The 17,669-nt window shown below is 45.3% G+C and overlaps 1 protein-coding gene across 2 annotated transcripts in view; it reads left to right on the top strand.

Moving 5' to 3' along the window:
- Positions 1-13,245: 13,245 nt before the first annotated feature.
- Positions 13,246-17,669, top strand: part of BUD13 (BUD13 spliceosome associated protein) — a 136,811-nt gene continuing 132,387 nt past the window's right edge. Inside the window, exon 1 of one of the 2 annotated variants that reach the window (XM_085645720.1) lies at positions 13,246-13,488. In XM_085645720.1, the coding sequence (XP_085501846.1) occupies positions 13,328-13,488 (161 nt within the window). In that variant the 5' untranslated portion in view covers positions 13,246-13,327. The remainder of the gene's footprint in view (positions 13,489-17,669) is intronic. The other variant, XM_085645721.1, reaches the window with a different exon arrangement.

The following is a 17,669-nucleotide window of genomic DNA, read 5'->3' as shown; positions in this document are numbered from 1 at the left end:
CATTAAAACCTTCCTGGCAAGCCATAAACTCCCCTTTTATGTCACCCCTAAGGAAGGGCAGGATACTGTGTAATTAAAAGGCTGTACATATACTTTTAAGTTTTACATCCCTGGTATTGAAAACACCCAAATTCGATCTTTGTTACGGGCGGGGCGCGTCAGCCAACGGACGTGCGCAGCACTAGCCAGGTAGTGCTCGCGACGGCCGTTGGCAGACGGGAGCACGGAAGGGGTTAACAGAAAACAACAATTGATATTTCAATAAATGTAAATTATCAGGTGAAAAAAGGAGATAGCAGCTAAGCAAATGAGAACACACCAGAAAAGTAAATCTTTCAAAAATAGAGTCTTTTTTTACTTTTTGTTTTTTTCAAAGAAGGGCTGTCATAAATACAATTCAATTGTGGAAAAGTTCGTGACAATGGTGAAAAGTGAAGCGTGGTGATCAGTGAAATGGTGGTGCACTATATACAAAACGTACATAAGTGACATAATAAATCAGATTCAAAGCAATTTCTTCTATACATATACTGTCTCCAGGTTTCTACATGAATACTGTACATAATGGCGATTCTGTGGTGGGGTCAGGGAGGCCGTATGGACAGGTATGATGTTAACGCCGACGTTACGACCCAAATGACAGTGCCACTGTGGTGCATCAAGGGTGGGTCTTCCTCAGGACTGTAAAGTGTGAGATGGACAGCCTCAGGAATCAGGGTGTGTTCTCATAGTCTTGTTTAATCAAGCTAAAGGATTGAACATAAAGGTAATTTAAACAAACAAGGGGGGTGCTAATCACACTCTGAATATGTTAATTTAAATTAAATAGGGCTGAATCCACTCATTAGAATGAAAGTTATAATGGAGGGGACCAATTCCACTCAGAGTTAGTTAAAATTAATTGGACCGGACAAAAGTGCATTCATGGACATCAAAGGTGATATGAGCCTTAACAAGTATACAGTGAATGAAGGAACTAATAGTATAGTGTGGGACATCCACCATCCGGTTTGAGTCTGGCAAAAAAGGGAAGGAAGGCGTGTTGGTAAAGCGAGTCATATCTATTTTGTGTGAAATTAATAAAACACTTCGGGATGCAAACATACTTCATATTATAATTAGGCAGATATTCTGTCGACCACCACCAGCAGGTTGGGGTCTGGATAAAATAAAATGAATGGCTTTTAGAGGCGCTGCGCAAATAATTGAATCTCCACTTTTGAATTAAATGAGTGAAACTCGGCGGTGCATACCTTGGAAACGAGCCGTAGCTCACACCATTAATTCTCTACCCGCCAAAGTCCGGAATGCAAAAGATGGTTACTAAAGAGTTAGAAAAGAAAGAAAGTGAATAGGCTTGATCAAAACCCAGCAATTCAAAGACAGTAAAGTGTAACGCGATAAGAACGTGTCAGGCAGCAGCACGTCTTACCTTTGGAATGAATCTCCTATCCAGCGTTTGTCAAGCGATGTCAGGCAGGCACGGTGGAACGTACTGCCTAATGACAGTTCGCTTACGTGGAAAACAGCTGATTGGGCTAACGTGCACGCGGCGGTGTAACAGCTCAGTGGGGCTGTGCAGTCATCCTTAAGCATCACGGAATGCACAAACGCTCACACCAACATTAGTGTGTACGAGTGAGGCATAGTCAAGTTTAATGAGGCACCTAAATAGTTAGCTTGAGATACCAAATGATGCGAGACACGTTGTCGAGGGGATATCTGTATTGATCATGACAAATCGGCGTATATAAATGGAATGTGACGCGTGACTGTTACGTTTCTAAGTGACCTAAACACACAATATCTGTCGCAAAATACATTTTAGCACATAACATTTGGAATGTGTTCATAATCTACATGATTTAAGCTACACAGAACTCCACCTTTTGTATTTTGTCAAACATATACATTGTTGGAATTGAGGCCGCGTGTATGTCATATTTAAATAGTGTAATTCCTGATGGCCAATAAAACATTGTTTTAAAACAGAATATATAAATGATGTTGCATGAAACCTATTATACATTTAAATCGCTTATATATCAGATTATTATCCACCATTGACTCAAGGAGTTATGTAAATTGTATAAAACATCAGAGAATGTTTTGGTTACATATTAATGCACATTGTTGTACTGGGCATAATATATCAAATATACCTGTTGACAAAAGTATATGTACAAAGTTGAGGATGTATTGTCATCTGCAAGCACAGAGCAGTGAACATTTCCCAATGAAATACATGGCAAAGTCAAAAAGCTAAAGAGCAAGGGTGCTAACGTTCAGAAAGGAGGTTTATGACCGAGCCATTTGTCGGTATGTCTCTTCCTGTTTGTTGAGTCCCTGATTTACAGAATCCGAAGCATGGATCCACTTACACTCCTTAAAGATAAGGGCCGAGAGTATGTCACCGCCCCAGGCTATTTCCTGACCCCCAAGTGGTGCCCGTCAGGCCCTGGGCCTTTGGTGAGGCTCACAGGAGCTGAATTCAAGCTTTTGGGCTCTTCGCAACTGCAAATGGGCTCATTTGCACCAAGACCTTGCTGCTTGCACCGTGATTCAGCATGACACTCTGTCAGCCTGTCTATTTGCACTGCAGCATCAACCACTCAGGGGCACCTCCAACGTGAAGCTCCAGCAATGCCCACCCGCGACACCTGGCCTACTCTTTGCGCTGCGCCAACATGTCCCGCAATGCTCTCCCTGCTCCTCGCGGCTCCCCACGAAACTCTTGGTGTGGAATTTGAGAAGGTAAACCTCAGCAGCCCTATCCTGGTGCCTGTATTTGACCTGCGCTCCATTGTGGTCAGCCTGAAAGTATGACTTTGGCACGGTCCAGCTCGACCAGATATCCCCAGTTTGCGTTTTCTGCTTTTCAGCGCTAATTTACACTTTAATCGTTAAAAATGTGTAACTGCGGTTCCGCTAATTTGGATTTTAAGTTGTTTTGGTCTTGTTGTATTTATTAAATTTTACTCTATTTTTCTAACATGGTGTGGGATCCTTTTTGTGTGGTGTTTTTCACATTATTACTGTTTGAAGTATAGTACAAATACTTTACACATTGCCTCTAAGTTAAGCCTGACTGCTCTGTGCCAAGCTAACAGAGGGTTGAGCACAGGCTAATTTGGGGATTGCTTGTGTCTTACCCTAATAAGGATTGTGGTTGCTGCTTGGCCAGGGCTCACACCCCAGTCAACCAACAACCCAATTTAACACAGGCAGGGTACAGTAGAGCCTGTTACACATGATAATTCCTTGTGTTTCATTTGTGGTCAGTGGAAAAAAGATTGTCTGAGACTGCTCCAGGGTTCACATAAACAACCAGAACATTCTAATTTCTCTCCTCCTTGTCATGCGAATTGATATCCAAAATTTTAGGACAGCCAGATGGTAGTTGACTGCTCTGTATATGCTCTAATTTTTATTGATCAGAAATAGCCCTATATAAAATGTCTCATAATCAGAAAGCCCGCCTTATGTCAGAATGACACTGGTACTACCCAAATAGACATTAAAATCTCCACTTCTTAAGCTTCCTCTCTTCTTCAAACAATGTATGCATTTGGCATTTCTAATATGTGTTCCTCATGATTCTGTGTCTATCTCACTGGGTCCGATTACTGATGAAGGTGCTTTCCTTTTGCTGTGCCAAAATAATTCTGTAAATGCCCCATCAAATTTCCATCGTCTTTTAGGTCTCAACATGTAGTGATGTGGGTTATATTTTGTCTGCTGAACTGGTTACGTTTAGGATGAATGCAAAGAAAAACCTTCCCAACATACCCCAATTACCATTATGTCCTGAAGCGGAAGCATGAATCTACCCAGCTATTGATGTTCTCATAAAAAACTAAAGGTACTGGTACCCTGTCTAAGCATCTACAACTCTTCAATTTAAAAATGCCCAATAAGGACACTTAAACATTTTCAAAACATCTATATACCATTAATGATGTTGTAGTTCCAATCTTGCGCGTTGTGCCACACCTAGCCACCATTTTGTCATGCATACTAATGAAAGCCACGTGGTTTACAGCTGATTTGTGGTCTGCCTTTTTCTCTCCCAACAGTCAGATCTTTTTCTCCTTCACATTTTCCAGGTCCAAACTAATGTGGACAAGGTTCCCTAAATGGTATATGTTCTATATTCTCACAACAACATCAAAAAGAGTTAGACTCCCTGGGCTTTATGGGAAGATATATTCTAGTTTATTATGTTGGCAATTTGTTGATTGCTTCTGACTGCTAGAAGCAATGCGTGGGGGATCCTCTGTATTTGCTCCCTGAATTAGCAGACTGAGGACATAATGCTTCTGGAGTTATTTGAAATGTGGGTCACCCTTTGTTTGATATTTAGGTCATAGAATCTCAGCTGATGAAAGATATCCATTTGCTGACCACATCAAAGCTGACCCTAAACTACCCCGAACTATCATAATTTCTCAGGTATGTACTCTTTTGAAGATGGCTACACACTCGCTTATGGTTCCTGCCTATCTTGTTAAAGTATCTAAATAAATTGTAGTTTGGTCACCCCTCATTCTTGGGGTACACCAAGCCGTGGTTTTATTCCTCCTTAACACTAAAACTCAGTGCATTTCTATGTACAGTCTGTCAAAGTATGAAATATTGTTAATTTCTACTTCTACTGTTACATTAGTTTCAAGTCTGTTGCATTTGGCTTCATGGTTCCCTACTTCCCTTGATGGGGAACTCCGCCATTGTGCACTCATCAAACCAAACTCTGTGTTGATCTCATTGCTACACCCAGTAGCAGCCGGCAACATTAAAATAGGGTAGGGCACGATTACCAAAAAACTCACCATATTTGTTGCGCTGGCACGCAGGGTCTCGATGCAATCTGACCTGTGCACAGGTAGGGGGCTGTATTAATAGTGAAGTTGCACTAATCAGCCCATCCCATTTTAAAAATGTGTGTGCCTATTGCACTCGCAGCAGGTGCGACAACGCTCCTCCGTCATAACGGAGAAGCCGCCACTGAATACACCTCTACTAAATTATGATCTTGTATATTACGTTGTCATCAAAGAATCAGAATCACAGCTTGTCAGACACCCACACAATCACCCATAATTCATCATTCTTGCACATATTACAGGGTGATTTTGTGAGTTGGCATCCACAGAGGAGCCATCTGATCTGGATGAAGGCTCAGAAGAAGACTGTGCAGCAGTCACTGATATATTCAGTGATGCAGAAATTAACTCAGACAACAGGAGACCAAACAGTGTAACATCATCTTCTGTTTCTTCTGAACCCGAGTCTCTTACTGTTCCCTAATCTGATTCTCTCTCTAATCTCTGTTCTTGTTTTCCATCTGCTTCCTCTCTACCACCTGCTTTTTTTGACTGGCCTGCAATGCCCTTATAGATTCATAAGGCCTTCTGAGCAACTCATCACTTCTGTAGTGTCAGTGAGGTTTGTATATAACTTGTGAGGGAGTGTAATGTTCTTGCTTCCTCCTGCCTGCCAATTCTTTTCCTACGTGCAGTGATGTAATTTCCCGGTGCATGGGAGAGGCTGTGCGGGCATGAGAAGGCAGGCACAGACACGTGAGAAGCATAGAGGCGGGTAAGGCACTGAACGATCAAGCCAGACTCAGCTCAAGACCATATTGGAACCTTCAACCAAAAACGAGCTGAACCTCCATGTGACTTTGGTGGACCGCCCTTGTACCTAAACCACTAAACTAATCTAACCTCCTTGCAGGAGAGGAGGCGCTGCCCCATATTGCTTTAGCAGATGGGCTTAAAATGAACGTTCCTGTAGAGTGCTGTGGAAGTGCTTGGAGAGGGATGTTATGCTAATTCTTTTTACCTGAGCCCTTTTTCAACATCGTTCAGGATCTATATGGCCAGCACATCTGAAATGCCACCAACTACTCAGAAGGTAATGCAAAAAAATCAAAAGTATGTAGGCTCCGTGTTAAAGTATGTTGGCAGCTGAGCTCGCCACTTCAATTTGTCATTCGAATTCTATGGACTTTTCCACACTTTTGCTTTGTTAATGTGTGTAATTGCCTTCACTGAAGGCCTTGAGTCACTTGCTCAATCTCCACTATCCTGCTTGACCTAACCACATAATCCTAGGCAATTGCCTTACTTCGTTACGCCTCCTTTTCCTTTGTTATCACATTTGGGAGCACAGGAAATGTTTGGGTTCATAATATGTGCTATGCAAAAATTTGTCATGTAGCTATTTTAATAGACACAATATAGCCCCATTCCATTTATAAGTAGGTCATGTAAAGGGCCTGCACGACATCTGACTTGCTTTGCGCAGCATCCCATAACATGATAACCGCACCTCAGTGGTCATCACGCACAACATAGAAATACAGAACCAAAACAAAGACATCCTTCCAACCACACACCCTATATGTTGTAGTGTGCTACTCATTTAGGCTAGCACTTCAGAGCCTCAGGTAGAGGTAGTAAGCACTATATAAAGGCTGCAATACAACACTAGTTGATAACTGGCATAATCGTCATGGCAGTGGGGAGCGGGGGCAAGAATGTTTCAATGTTCATGTTTAGACACTGTCTCTTCTAATAAAGGCCACCCAATGCAGAGATACAATCTAATGTACTAAAGTGTAACACTACTGTATATTAAAAAAATGAACACTTTGCTGAATTAAAAATTTGCGAACATTCGTGACAAGAATTTTCAATTCTATTAAGGACAAGGGAGGCGAGGATTATGCTTCTCATTTTCTTTGCGTTATTACAGCAGCCAATAAAAAACTATCTTTTTTATTCAACATATCATAGTAAACCACAAATCCCATGAGCACCTTGTACTCCATAAACATAGAGACTGTGCCCATATAATGTCCAACCGAGGCACACACATCCTCTTTCTTTGCGAAACTGCAACAGGTAAGTTCAACATTGTCAACTTAGCACTTTCTTGCACGCAGACCGTGGTGAAAAGTTTTAGAAGAACCAAAGATCCCGAAGACAAACAGGGAAACTTGGGATGCGACGGACCAGCTTCTGCTTCATAACCCTGGTGAAGAAACACCACCTTCATAGAAGAAGAATACTCTCCGCGGTAGTCTGAAGCCAACATGTGCGAGCCTCACTTGCCATTTGAATCTGAAACAAAAAAGAAGAAATCTCGTAATAACGGTCATCCCCGAACTATGTGCCAACAGCAAATCATGCAATAGGGGGGGAAAAAATATCCAACATAATGTAATTAGAGTGTAATACATACAGTAAGCGTACTTTCCCATTTTTTGAATCACATAGGTAAAACCATAACTGCTGGGTGGGATAATTCTCGCCTCCGTTGTCCTTAATAGAATTGAAAATTCTTGTCACGAATGTTCGCAAATTTTTAATTCTATGTCAGGACCGGAGGATCCGATTATACTTGTTTAAAGCTGAAGCATCACCACTGATGCAACATCCACAATCGGTTTGTAATAGAAAGATTTAAATGTAGATTCCGTTGACCAGTCGGCCGTATTCATGATGTCAGAGAGGCTTACTCCCAATGAAAAGAATATAGAGGCCATTGCGCCTCAAACTGAATGGGCACCAAATTTAAATATATCAATGCCTGCTTCATTCATGAGCCAACGTACCCATCTTGCTAAGGTAGCTGGAGTCACTGGCCTGAAAGGCTTTTGCAATGCAATAAACAGTTGACCTTGCATATCAGAATGAAATTCAGAGGTACTTACCTCGTACGCTTTTAGGCATTGCACCACACATAGTTTGGGGTGCTCTGGAAACATTGGGTAAGACACTGAGGAAGAATTACATTTGGTGCGTCTAGAATAGTAAAAGTGACACCTTCCGGGGAGAATCGACGACCAGCCAGGACTAAAGCTCTGATGTCGAAAACTCTTTTGCAAGAGACTAGACATAAAAGCATAGCCAACTTGGCTGAAAGCTGTTTACGTGATAGATACTTGTTCGCCGGCCAAGCTTCTAAGAACCGGAGAACTACTGACACGTCCAACAGGAATTAATATTTTGGACATGGTGGTTTTACCATTCTAATACCTCTAAGTAATTTACAAACCAAGGGATGCTCCCCCACAGGTTTGCCCTCAAGCTGAGTATGCCCTGCCAAAATCGCTGACCGAAAGTTATTGACTGTCCTATACGCAGAGCCCGGGGAAGCCAAAGAGGCTAGGAAATTCATGACCATGGAGACATCAGCTGTAGTGGGATCGATGTCCCGTCGAACACACCAGCTACACCACTTGTTCCATGCTGATGAATTCCGCTTGTGGGTATTAGCTGACCATGCTTTTTTGATAAATCCAGAAGCGTCCGCCGAAAGACCAGGGACGCGCCATCTGTCCCAAAACTCACCACGCCAATAGTGGCAGTTGACCCGCGTCTATTAGAGGATGAGGGATCTTGTGAGGATCCAGCAACAGATTCCATCTCTGAGGGAGGAGGACAGGTACAGTAAAAGACATTCCCAACACCATCGGGAACCATGCTTGTGCTCTCCACAAAGGTGTTACTAACACCAGTTCAGCCCGTTGTCGCCTGGCTTGGGCCAGGACTCTGGTGATCATGACAAAGGGCAGGAAGGCATAACAAATGACTTGAGGCCACGTCTGAAGAAACGCCTCCGAGGCCAGAGCCTCCGGATCTGGACGCCAGCTGTAGAACTCCGGGAGTTGTTTGTTCCGACGTGACGCAAATAGGTCCAACTGACAAGGACCCCATAAGAGGTTCAGCATCCGGAAAACTCGAGGGTGTAACTGCCAGTTGCTGTAATCCCGTAGGTAACGAGAGTGCCAATCGGCCACTTCGTTCTTGCGCCCCGGGAGATATTCCGCCACCACTGACAGTCTGTGTTGCAGACAGTAATGACAAAAATCCTTGGCAATTTCCGCAAGAATACGAGACCTCGTACCTCCCAGCTTGTTCACGTATCGAACCGCCGATACGTTGTCCATCCGCAACAGGATGCAACAGTCCGTCTTCTGTGGCGAAAGACTGCGGATGGCGAATGAACCTGCCAGCAACTCCAGGCAATTGATATGGAGAGAGAGCTCCTCCGGAGACCAGCGGCCCCCCGTTGAGATCGGACCGCAGCGGGAACCCCAGCTCCAGCGGCTGGCGTCCGATTTGATCACCACCTCGGGTTTCGAGCCGAAGATGGCTCTCCTATTCAACAACTCCATGTGATCTAACCACCATAACACCTCCAACCTCGCGTCCTCTGAAACAGGAATCTGTTCGGCATAACCGGGGCCTTTGCGGAGAGGCTGGATCTTCAAGCGTTGGAGTGCGCAGTAGTGAAGGGGCCTGGGAAGATTGCCTGGATCGACGAGGCCTCTCTTGATCGCTCTGATCTTGTATGATGGCAAGAGAAGCTGGCAGCTGTGGGAATCCACTTGAAACCCCAGAAACTCTATGGATTGCGTAGGGGTCAGGACTGATTTCTGGGAATTCACCACGAATCCCAGGCTCTGAAGAAGATGGATGGACCATTCCAGATGAGTAATCGCCAGTTGAGGGGATTGCGCCATGAGAATGATGTCGTCTAGATAGACGATCAGTCACGCGCGCAAGATTCTACTACTGGACGAAGGCGTTTCGTGAAGCACCAAGGTGCTGACGAAAGTCCGAAGGGAAGGACCGTATATTCGTAATAAACGCCTTGCCAGAGAAACTGAAGGAAACGCTGATGCAGGGCGTAGATGGGGACGGATAAGTACGCGTCTTTCAGGTCCAACCGGACCATCCAATCCCCTTTTTGTAGAAGATCGCGTAGCAGATGGACGCCTTCCATTTTGAAATGGCGATAGACGATCCACCCATTGAGCTCCTTGAGATTCAAGACCAACCTGGACCCACCCCCTTTCTTCCCAACCAGGAATACATTGCTGAGGAAACCCTGAGGATGACATTGAGTGACCGCAATCGCCCCTTTCGTCAGGAGGGAATTTATCTCTTCTGAGATAAATGTCTGATCTAGTTTGCTAAAAAATTAGGGGGAGGGGGCGGAGAGTTTGGGAGGGTGTCTCGTACATCTCCAGCTTGTAACCTTGCACCGTCTCCAAGATCCACGGATCTTGCGAGACGGCGCGCCATTGTTGTTGAAATAACCGAACACGTCCCCCCAAGACCACCTTAGAATAAGAGATTATTCTCACCTGTAGATCCGGCGTCTTGGTGACCTCCGTGGTTGCCACCGAACCGTCCTCTGCGGAACCGGTTCCTCGCCCTTCGTGAAGGGTAGAAGTTTGGATTGCCGGCAGAGTTATCCTGGTAACTGCCTCTGTGATGTTGCTGGCCACGTGGGGCGCCTTGGTTGTTTCCTCGGCTGCACGACCACCCTCGACTTCGTCCGGCCCTGGTGAAAACCGGTTTGAAGGTGCGGTGAAGGGATTCTTGAGCCTTGTCCAGGCCACTAAAAGTGGCCACGAATTTGGTCAACTCTTTTAGGAAGGGTTGGCCGAAGAGGAGACCTTGGGCCACATGACCTGCCTCTGATGAGGATAGCTCAGCCAATTTAGGGTCCAGCTTGAGGAGTATAGACCTCCTCCGCTCGCTGGACATGGCGCAATTGGCGTTGCCTAACAGGCGCACTGCCCTTTGCGCCCATCCAATGAGGGCGTCCGGATTTACCAGTGAACCAGATTCCTTAGCCTGGAATCCCATTTCCAGGATTTTTGTTAGGGGGCCCGAAAGATCCAGCAGTTTATCCTGGCATGACCGCCAGGCGCGGTCTATGCCTTTTTTGGGATCCTTGGTGTACTTTTTTAAGTAAGTGAGCATTGTCGGATCCGCCTCCAGTGTTTCCGCAACCCGAGCCGCCAGATCAGGTCTGGGACATTCCGACCGCAGCCGGGCTCTGACGTCCTCATCAAAAGGTTGGCGGAGTTGGGACTGAACGTAGTCCGCCACCTCTTGTGGCGGGAGCCATGCCGTAGTGTTGGGGTGGACAATGTCCGTTGGTTCAAAGGTTAACACTTTTGGTTGCGGAGGCTCGGTATGATGTTCCTTCCTGAGCTTTTTCGCCGGTTTAGTACTCACTTCCTCACCCGAGTCCGTATCGGTGTTGGGTGAGGTATCTCCCAGATCGCCTTGGGTAGACTCCGTCGGATCTGCTCTCGTGACATACGCATGGTCATTGGCCAAGGCTTTAGAGAGTCGTGCAAAATCCTCAGCATGGGGGTTGGAAACTCGGGTGTCTCTAGCCTTTTTACGCCCGGTCGCAGCCAGGATCCATCCCTGCTGTATGGCATATTTATTCAGGTGGCGCTTAAGGGGAGCAATAGCCCGCACCAGGGCAGAGTTCACAGAATGCTGCACACCAGCATCCAGGGCCTCCACGAGGTCCTGCTCCAGGGAGCCCGACGGCTCATCATAATAGTAATCATCCTCATCACAGTAATCTGCCATGGTAGGGTGGACAATACCAAAATATATTATTGTGATAGCAGAGGAGTAAGGGGGGGAGAGGCACAACCCCAGGCAAGCCTGGCTATACAGCCAAACAAAGTTCAGGAGTGGAGGGAGGGCCTGTCTACACCTAATACCTCTCTAGGCAGTGCCTATGCAGAGTTATACAGCCCGCAGCACAATTAAGCTTTGGGCGTCAGCAGGTTTTGTTTTTAAAAACTTCAAGTTTCCCGCTCTAATCAGCCTCGTAGCAGTCGCGGTGAAACTGATCAAAGGAAATGGCCGCCGCGCATGCGCGGTATCGACCGCCCGGTAACACAGAAAGAGGACCAAGCGCGATCGTGACGCGCGGTCCTAAAGCCCCCAGAACTCCTGCTCCACTGGTAAATGGCATCGGGTGACTCGCGCCCGGCCGGGGAGGCTGACACGCTCCCTGTCTGTCGCCCACACGAAAGAAGGCGAGATAAGGGGAAGAAGCGCGCAAGCGGGCTCGGCATTGCAAGTACCACCGATGCAGGTACGCGTCAGCAGCGAGTCCGCCAGAGCGCGAGCTGGCGACTACCAAATTAACAGCGATGCCACGCTACAAGAAAGCCATCAGAAAAATTATACACATGATCATAAATGCGCAAACATACAGTGCAGTGCCCCCAACCCATACACCACTCGTGCTAGAAAAGTAGTAAGGGAGAGGCACTTAACTGGCTGCGGAGCAACAAAGAAAGAGGACGTGTGTGCCTCGGTTGGACATTATATGGGCACAGTCTCTATGGTTATGGAGTACAAGATGCTCATGGGATTTGTGGTTTACTATGATATGTTGAATAAAAAAGATCGTTTTTTATTGGCTGCTGTAATAAAGCAAAGAAAATGAGAAGCATAATCGGAGCCTCCGGTTCTGACATAGAATTCTGACGAATCGTTATCATATTTGGCTTGTGTCAGGCTCGGTTTATAGAGCCGATTTACACCCTTGGCTTGGGACTACTTTCGCTCTTAATTTGCTGGTTTGCCAACCTCTTGACAAGCAGTGAGCACCAGGCGCGCAACACCCATTGGACTCAAAGGGCTTCAGCCCCCCCCTGTCGTGTGTGGCAGCCCGGGATGAGACACCTTCCCGGGCAAAAAAGCAGCCGCACCCGAGCACTTTACAGGTCTTTAAAAGACCATTTGCATGTTAATGAGTCCTTGCTGTTGTTTCACCCCTTCTAAGAGCCCCTGCAGCTCCACTCTGCCTAGTGCGTAAAGTTCAGCCCCCCCCGAAATTTTTGCTCAGCCCCCCCCGAAATTTGGCTCTAGTTGCGCCTCTGGTGAGCACACTGAAGTGAAGACACGCCACGTGAAAGCTACTACCTTTGACTATTGTATTATCGTGTCGCGCCACACAGTTTTCTGTAAAAGAACAAAATATGCAAAGTTTATATCTGCCACGTGACAGGGAGTAATTAAATACCATCAACAAACCCATGTGGCATTATTCATGATGTCGAATAAGTGTAATCCACACTCAATAACATAGCTCACCCTTCTTGCTACGGAAGCAACGTGCCAACACAGACTATTTAGGAAATATAATTGAAAGGCGGGAAAAGCCCTGTTTTAGAATTCCTCAGTCTCAAAAATGCCCCACTTCAACGCAAATTAATCTGAAAATGAAATTCCGGGCTTTAAATCTCCCTCAGTAATTGCCAAATGTTTTCCCTTGCTGTTTCGGCGCAGCTGCTATTCGTAGCCATGGGTACAGCGCTTCGTTGTTGCTATGGGATACACCCCACCATGCCTAAAGCGTTTGCTGTTGTGATTAATGTCAACTCTATCTCTTCCTGGTTCAGATGCTTTTGCATGACGTATTTTCCTCCGTGGTCAGTGACACTAGCGGCGCGCGCATTCCGTAACATCCGGATCTCTGCAACATGGCGGGTGCAGTTGGGAAAGCTGCAGCCGCCGCTCTGTCTAAGGCAGAGTACCTGAAGCGGTATCTTGAAGGTGGCGCTGAAGGGGCAGAGGACGGGAAGAAGCGGCGAAAGAAACCAAGACGTGTACCTGGGCTTAGCAAACCTGGCGGCGGGCGAGGGTGAGTGCACATGCGCCGGGGTTACTGAGCATGCTCTGAACAGCACCGGGCGGTTTGCGCATGCCTCGATGCCATTACTATGTAATAGTAGTAATCGGATGTTTACTATTACTTCGCTTTGCAAAAAAGCAGCGTCACAAACCTGTACAGTGTGATTCACGCTTCTCTCCAGATCTCTGACGTTTCCCAGTCCCATAAGTCTGAGAACAGTATAGTTCACTTTTTCTCTTTGCGTTTTATATTCGTAGTGCTGATATTTTGGCATTGTAAACAACATTACAATTGCCAGAATACAAACAAAAGCAAGATTTTGCAATGGAATAGATCTCGCTTTTGCGAGAGTTAGCGCTGTTGGCGTTTTTAAATGGTAATGTTTTTGTTTGGAGTGTTGTGGTTGTATTTGGCGTGGATTGGAGTGGCATTGTGTGGGTTGGATTGGAATTGTTAATTTGTGGAATTGTGTGGGGTGGTATTGTGTGGTGTGTTGTGTATTTGTGTAGTGGAATTATGGGTCATGGTGAATAGATAGGGGTAAGAGCTGCAGAGAATAGGTAGAAAGGAAGCTGGATAGGTAGTTTGTGCACGAAGTGGTGAATGATCTCCAGACAGAGTAGCAGAAAGAGTGTGTGAGAAAGAGGGAAAGAAGTGGACAGCAGGCCACCGACATAAGGAGGGAGTGTTTGTGCATGCCGAAGACGCCTGAAGAAGAGGAGTGGAGCATGGGTTTGAGGGACTGAAACCTCGAAAAGGCTCTGAAAAGATATTGTGCTGAAAGACCTCAATTAAACCACACGAGACAGCCGGAAGAGTGCAAGAGAGAGAGGGGTAAGAGATGGTACAAGAGAAAGAGAGGGAGGCAGGGATGATTGGGAGGCGAGAGGTGGACTAGTGCACAGCGCAATGAGGTACCGGAAGGTAGCACTAGGGAGGGGGGGGGGGTGAGAGGTGGACTAGTGCACAGCGCAAGAAGGTACCAGAAGGTAGCTTGTGGGAGCAGGTATTTTAGAGAGGTGATAGGGAGTGTGAGGGGGCAGAGGGATTGCAAGATGACAGAGTTGGTGGAAGTGCCAGGGAGAAATGGGTTGTATTGGAATTGTTTGTTGTGTAATTGTGTGGCGTGGAGCTGTGTAGTCAAAATATGTGTCATGGTGTGCTGTAGAATTATGTAGATGGAAATTAAGTGGTATTAAGTGTAATGGAATTTTGTTGTGCCCAGGGTGCTGAGGTGGTGCTGCACTGGTGCTGAGTGTTGCTGAGGTGGTAGTGTGTTTGCAAATTTGGTGCTGAGTGATACTGAGGTGGTGCTGAGTGATACTTTGGTAGTGCTTAGGTGGTTCTGTGCTCAGATAGTGCTGCACTGGTGATGAGGTGATGCTGCACTAATGCTGAAGTGGTGTGGAGTTGCTGCTGAGGTGGTGCTGCGCTAATGCTGAAGTGGTGATTAGTTGATGCTGAGGTTGTGCTGCACTGGGGCTGTTCTGATGCTATGTTGGTGCTGCGCTTGTGGTGCACTGATGTAGAAGTTGTGCTGTGGTGGTGTGCAGTGATGCTGAGGAGATGTTTCACTGGTGCTGAGGCGGTGCTGAGTGATGCTGTGGTGATGCGGTGGTGCTGAGTAAAGGTGAGGTGATTTTAGTGTGAGGAGTTGGAAGGTCCGGCTGGATTTATTCTTGCCTTATAGTTTGCATAGAAAACACGAATAACTAGGCATAGTCCATTTGCTTAGGTTATGCATTTCAGGGCGGTGGTGTTTTAGTGAATTACTCTTTCAGTTAAAACGAGGTTGACTCCTGCCTGGTTGGTTCACCTTATGTGCTATGAGTGAGGCCTCTTTTACTTCAATACCCTTGCTGAAAGTGATACATTCCTACCCAGGGGATGATTTGAGTTCTGGTCTCTTTTCTTCTTTGGGCTCCAACTTAATTATAGAGAAGGGGAATGCTTCCTTGGAATTGGAGTAACGATAAATTGTAGCCCTTCTATCGTCACCCTGAATGCTACCTGTTGCCGCAGCAAATTGTACATTGTTATGGGGGAAATAAAACCTTTTCCAAACACCGAATTCCAATTTTCCTCACAAAAACATATTTGTTGCGATTTTGTTTGCCATTTTTAAAGTGTGTACTTTTTTGACATGTTTGACAAAACATGTACATTATTGATGTTTAGAAAATAAATTAGTTGTTTGCTCGCTTATGCACCTTAGTCAAAGACTGCATTTTTATTATAATGGATAGTTGTCTTAAAGGAATTTTTCATGAGACTTGTGCATGTTGGCAAAACTGTGCGTGGTGTGTGTCCACATTAGGGTTATACATTTGGAGCAGGAATCCTCGAATCCAAGAAATAAAACGTGCTTGAAATCAAAATGTCACCCTCTCTTGAGCTGTACAGGCCCAGCCCTAGGGATTATGTGCCTTGTAACAAAAAGCTGATTATATCAAATCAAATTAGTCTTTATTTCGATAATTTTCAATCATAAAGACACATACAATATAGTCAAATGACATAAAATGTTTTAAAAGAACAGTGTCATAGAGGTTAGGGGTGGATAAAAATTCAATTAAAAGGATCCGTACTGTAACAATTCTTAGTAATGAAAATTGATTATATAAAAGAATCATAATATTTATATCCATAGCGCAGCGAGGTTAGATTTTTTTAAGGAAACCACTTATAAATATATAAATACAATTCACCCATGGTTGGCAATAGGAAAAGGGCATCACAACGTAATATAGACAGGTTACTTAATGCAATGCAGAACCTACATTTGCATCCAAACTATTCCTTCTGAGGGCCCATGTTCAGCTCAAGAATTTTGCCATAGCTATAACTACGACTTCCCTTGTGTCTGTCTTTAGAATACGCAATGCTGATTGGCATGATCTTGTGCCAATTTTTAAACAGATCGGCTTGAGCCATTTATAACGTGGGCCCTTGTATGCTGGGCACACAAACAGTACATGTGTTAAAGACTCTTCCTGAGATAGGCACATATGGCATTTTGTGTCTTGGTCATCATCCCACTTTGCCGTAAAAGATTTTAAGGGGAGGGTACCCACTCTAAATTGGTGATAGAGTTTCCTGTCACCAGGTCTCGCAATAAAATCCCAGTAGGCCTCCAGCTTATATTCGTACTTATGTTCTAAAAAGGGGCCTGTTAGGGAGGCACTATTCACCAATGACAAGGACTTTTGACAGACCATGTCCCTATATAGAGCTTTAAAATCATTTTTAGTTGGGAACAAGTTCCCTTCTGGGTCCTCCCACAAATGGCTGAGCCCCATATCAAATAGTGTGCCCTTAATCTTTTGTAACCAAGTAATTTTTGAGGACTTATCGGCTTCTCTAATATGCTTAACTGCTTTAGCATAGGGTGCTAACTCCGTGGTTGCCCATAGCCGTCTCCAATATGCCAGGGGGTCTGAAATCCGCTGCCTCCTCAAAATAAGTGCATCCCAGATCTAAAAGTAGGCGTTTAAGGGAGGACGATTGAGGGAGACCAGTCAATGATCACAGAAACTTGTTCTGGGCTAGAACTAAAGGACCTACATTTTCAAAGCCCCCGAGTTCTGCACCATAAATTATTGAAGCCCTAATTTTCCCTTGATATATAGTTAGTGCCGGTCCAACTGGTTTAGTGTGAGATAGCCGGAGTTCTTTTATAAGGGCCCCTGCTAATTGGTTGTGCCTAAGAACTAATAAATCTATCTGTGGCTTCCAATTCATCCTTTTGCCCAACGTTACGCCCAGGTACGTAAAATAATCCGTTTGCTCCAGCGACGCATTGTTCATTACTACTCTGCCTTTCACTATTTTATGATTGTGCAACACCATGAACTTGGTCTTGTCAACGTTAACTACTAGATCGTGGTCGTTGCAAAATAAAGTGAATCTGTCAAGGGCTCGTTGCAGACCAGATTGTGTTTTGGACAAAATTAAGGTATGTTATGTTATGTTAATTTATTTCTTCTATAGCGCACGGCTACTCCAAGGAGCATCCCGGCGCTTTGCTGAAGAACAATAACAGGTAGAAACAACACATAGCGACTGCAAAGAAAAATAGAGAGAAAGACACAGGTTATCCAAAAGTACTTAATTAGCAAAGAGCCACGTTTTAAGCTCCTTCCTAAAGGCAAGGAGACTCGGGGCCTGCTTGAGAGAGAGTGGTAGTTCAT

This window comes from Triturus cristatus, chromosome 3_1 (genome assembly GCF_964204655.1).
Source record: "Triturus cristatus chromosome 3_1, aTriCri1.1, whole genome shotgun sequence".
Classification (NCBI taxonomy): Eukaryota; Metazoa; Chordata; class Amphibia; order Caudata; family Salamandridae; genus Triturus; species Triturus cristatus.
Note: the sequence above shows the minus strand (reverse complement) of the source record. Positions and strands in the feature narration are given on the sequence as shown.